Source organism: Symphalangus syndactylus, chromosome 8, assembly GCF_028878055.3.
Source record: "Symphalangus syndactylus isolate Jambi chromosome 8, NHGRI_mSymSyn1-v2.1_pri, whole genome shotgun sequence".
Classification (NCBI taxonomy): domain Eukaryota; kingdom Metazoa; phylum Chordata; class Mammalia; order Primates; family Hylobatidae; genus Symphalangus; species Symphalangus syndactylus.
Genome location: NC_072430.2, coordinates 136445552 through 136449307, shown reverse-complemented (window position 1 = coordinate 136449307; position 3756 = coordinate 136445552). Strand labels below are relative to the sequence as shown.

At 48.4% G+C, this 3756-nt stretch overlaps 1 protein-coding gene across 2 annotated transcripts in view; it reads left to right on the top strand.

Annotated features, from left to right (window-relative positions):
* The first annotated feature begins 56 nt into the window (after positions 1-56).
* The window catches only part of PDE6D (phosphodiesterase 6D), a 45509-nt gene continuing 41809 nt past the window's right edge, over positions 57-3756 (top strand). For both annotated transcript variants that reach the window (XM_055290973.2, XM_055290972.2), the window contains exon 1: positions 57-607. In XM_055290973.2, the coding sequence (XP_055146948.1) occupies positions 558-607 (50 nt within the window). In that variant the 5' untranslated portion in view covers positions 57-557. The remainder of the gene's footprint in view (positions 608-3756) is intronic.

Below are 3756 nucleotides of genomic sequence, written 5' to 3'. Positions count from 1 at the left end.
GATTTGTAGTCCCCGGGCCTCTTTGTGGTGCGCTGGGATCTGTGGTCCCCCGAGTGCGCCGCTGGAATGCTGGGAAATGTAGTCTCTGTCGCGTCGCACAGTGCAACTCAGCTGCCGTCTCAGACGGCTAGTGTGCTCAGCGGCTGGAGCAGGTCCCTAAAGCCTCTGCAGATCCGAAGCCAGCCCTCCGCTGGGACAAACCCTAGGCAAAACACCAGACGAATATTGTGTCCTATGGGACTTCCCGGGGAGGGCCCTTCCCATTGACGTTAACAGTCCCCCTGCGAAGCCGCTGCGCGCTCCTACTGGCTGGTTGGGATGCCAATCGCCAAGGCTGGCTTTCCACTGGTTCCAGGAGGGCACTGCGAGGCTAGGGGGAAGGAGAAGGGATCAGGAGCGGGAGCTGAGGGGAGAGAGAGGCCGGTCCTGGTCTGGCCGCTGCGGCTGCTAGCCCGAGGTCTCCAAGCCGGGCTGCGGCTCCATCCTCGGCTCCTGGGCACCGTCTGCGAGGCTCCGCCGACCAGAGTGAGAAAGCCGCGGGCGGCGACCGCCGCATCATGTCAGCCAAGGACGAGCGGGCCAGGGAGATCCTGAGGGGCTTCAAACTGTATCCGCCCGGGAGCGGGGCGGGGCCGGGAGGACTTGGGAGGCGGCAGCTCACTGAGGAGACTGCCCGGGGGCGGGGGCCGCGCCAGGTGGGCCCCACAGAAGAAGGGCCGCGGGAGGGGAGAGGAAAGGAACAGCGTGCCGAGCACCCGGCGGGACCCGGCGCGAGAGGCGCCCCCAGGGGCGTTCTGAGGGAGGAAGGGGAAGTTGACGGGAGCGCCGGGGGGTGGCGGGTGGAGACGGAGGAGCCTGGGAGACGGGGTTGCGAGAGGCCGGGCGTCGGAAACGCTGTCGGAGAGGCTGACTGGGTTCCGATCCCCGGCCGAGACCCAGAGGCCAGGAGGGGGCTGCGGCCCGCGGAGAAGGGCTGAGGGGGCGCGGTGGGCTGATCTCGAAGCCTAGAAGCCTCTTTGGCTATAAGCCTACCCGGGGAGCGGGGAACAGTGACTTGGAGTGGGCGACCTTGTGTGGGACAAATACCAGTGCTTTTAAAACTCTCTCAGGTCCCCCACCGCACCGCATCGCACCCCACCCCCGTCTGGTTTCCACAACTTCTCTTCCAAACTTGTGGCTTCTTCCAGGGCTGGATTAGTTGGGGGAGGTGGGGAAAGAGAAGTCCAAGATCGACCTCGTCTTAACACTCTTGGCCTTCTGAAACATTGGTCACTGCTTCCCCCTCAGCGCCTCAGTATTCTTTCCAGCAAGATGAGGACCATAGGCTTAGGTGTGGGATGCCTCGCGCTGGGACTCCCAGCTGAGGTATGTTTGCTCGCTCCTGTCGGGTGCGGTTATGCCTAGCTGTGGTGGAGCTGTCCAGCAATGGTGTGATGTCGCTGGGGCCACGGTAGGATAGATAGAGTGGGGTAGAGAAATCATTGCCTCGGGCCTGTTGTGGTGCCCCTTTTGCATCCTCTCCGTAAGGAAGCTTTCTGTTTTCGTGGAGTGTGTTAGTCTGTCACCATATGATGCAGACGAAAAAATGCAAACTTGGATATTCAAATTTTCCATTCTCCTGCCGACTTTAATCTCTTCATGCATCCTGTCTGTAATCTATAGTACGGAACGTTCTTAAATTGCTCCCTCAGTGAGAAGGTAGTCACCACTTTAGGGCTCCTCCCTTGGAGGTTAGTAAAGCACTGTTTTCTTGGTATTCTGTTGCGTTTTCACAATGTCCATGTCATGCTGCAAATTTAATTGCTTTGCTATAATCAGAAACCAAGTTGGTAATACATTTTAGACCACAGTGCAAAAAGGAGGTTTTGGATGTACAAGTGAGATTTTTCGAATGGAAATTGATCTATGCTTTTTTAAAAAACTAAAGGCTATATCACCTTTGCATACTACCATCCGTGATAAACTTTCAGTACTTTTATGTAGTGGTTTAGTAGCAGCCTCTTTTATAGCTCCATGTGCCTTTCTGTGTTTCTCTTCATAATGGATCATATAGGTATATAGGGATGACTGAAGTGCTGGAAAAGCTATGACATGGATTTTATTTTTCCCTCAAATAATTTATATTATTAACATGTAACAATGTAATAATATTGTTACGTAACATGCTGTGTAGACAGTAAACCGCAAACTGGAGAATTGAGAGATTTCAGAAGCAACGTTTTCATCTGATTGGAAATACCGTATTGCTGAAAAGAAGAAAGGCCTTTTTAATGGCTTTTGAACAAAGCAGTAAAGTTTGAGCTTCTCACCTTCAGTCTTAGCTCTTGAACCTTTTGAGAAAGACGATAAGAGACAAATACGGAAAAGAGTTTCATAAAGCAGAATCTGTGTCAGCCCACTAGAAGGAAAAGCGAATTCACCGATTGAGCGGTTAGTCCATCCAGAAACAGGCTTTTGGGAAAAGCTTGACCTGAGCTGATTAAATCCTGAAGCACAAGGGAAGCAGCCACATCAAAAAGTTAGCATGACAGCAGTGGCATGCTCATCCTCTGATAGCCTTTATTGGGCATTTGTGGAGTAAGAGAGAAAAGAAAAGCAGGAATGTTAAGATATGCTACTACCTTCAGGAAAAAGTAAAATTAATGTTTTAGTAAGAAACTGACTATTGTCCACCTTTTATTGGGTAAATAGATTTTCTGAACTTTCTTTCAGAATATCTGTTTCTGTAAGACTAGTTTGTCACTGCAAAAAGAGCACCATTATGTTCTCCCACCAACAGTGTTGATAGTACTCAATTTCCACGTTGACTAGGTCAGTCTTTTATATTTGCCAGTTTGGATAACAAATGATATATTGTTTTAATTGGTATTCTCCTGGATCCCTAGATCCATGAAAAGGTAATGTAGCATGGTGGTTAAGAGCTATACTGGACTATGTCGCTATACTGCCTGCATTGGAATTCCAGCCCTGCGCTCCTAGTTGTGTGTCCCTGAGCAACTGCTTTAACCTCACCTCAATTTTCTTATCTGTAAAATGGGGAAAATAATAGTACCTATCTCATGGGGCTGTAAGAGTAAATGAGTTGATATCTAAAGCATTTAGAAAAGCACCTGATCCACAGTAAGCATTACGCTTTAGCTAGTGTTATTCTTGTTATTATTAGAGAAGTTGCACATCTCCTCTATTTGGCCGTTTCTTTTTCTTGTGTAAATTGTTTGTTAATTTTGTTTTTGCCCATTTTACTATTAAATTGTTTATTTTTCTTATTTGTAGATGTTCTTTACATATTGTAATATCAATCCTTTGCCTATTGTGTATTTTGCAAATATTTTCTTTCAATGTATTGTCTCCTTTTTTGTTGAACAGAATTTTTAAATTGTCATTTCAAATTTATTTTATTTTATTTGTTTGAGACGGAGTCTTGGTCTGTTGCCCAAGTTGGAATGCAGTGGCGCAATCTTGGCTCACTGCAACCTCCGCCTCCCAGGTTCAAGCAATTCTCCTGCCTCAGCCTCCTGAGTAGCTGGGTTTACAGGTGCATGCCACCATGCCCGGATAATTTTTGTATTTTTAATAGAGATGGGGTTTCACCATGTTGGCCAAGCTGTTCTCAAACACCTGACCTCGTGATCTGCCTGCCTCTGCCTCCCAAAGTGCTGGGACTACAGGCATGAGCCACCGTGCCTGGCCTTAAATTTATTAATATTTGCCATCTGGCTTTTGCATTTTGTATCTTGTTTAAAAAGATCTTCCTTA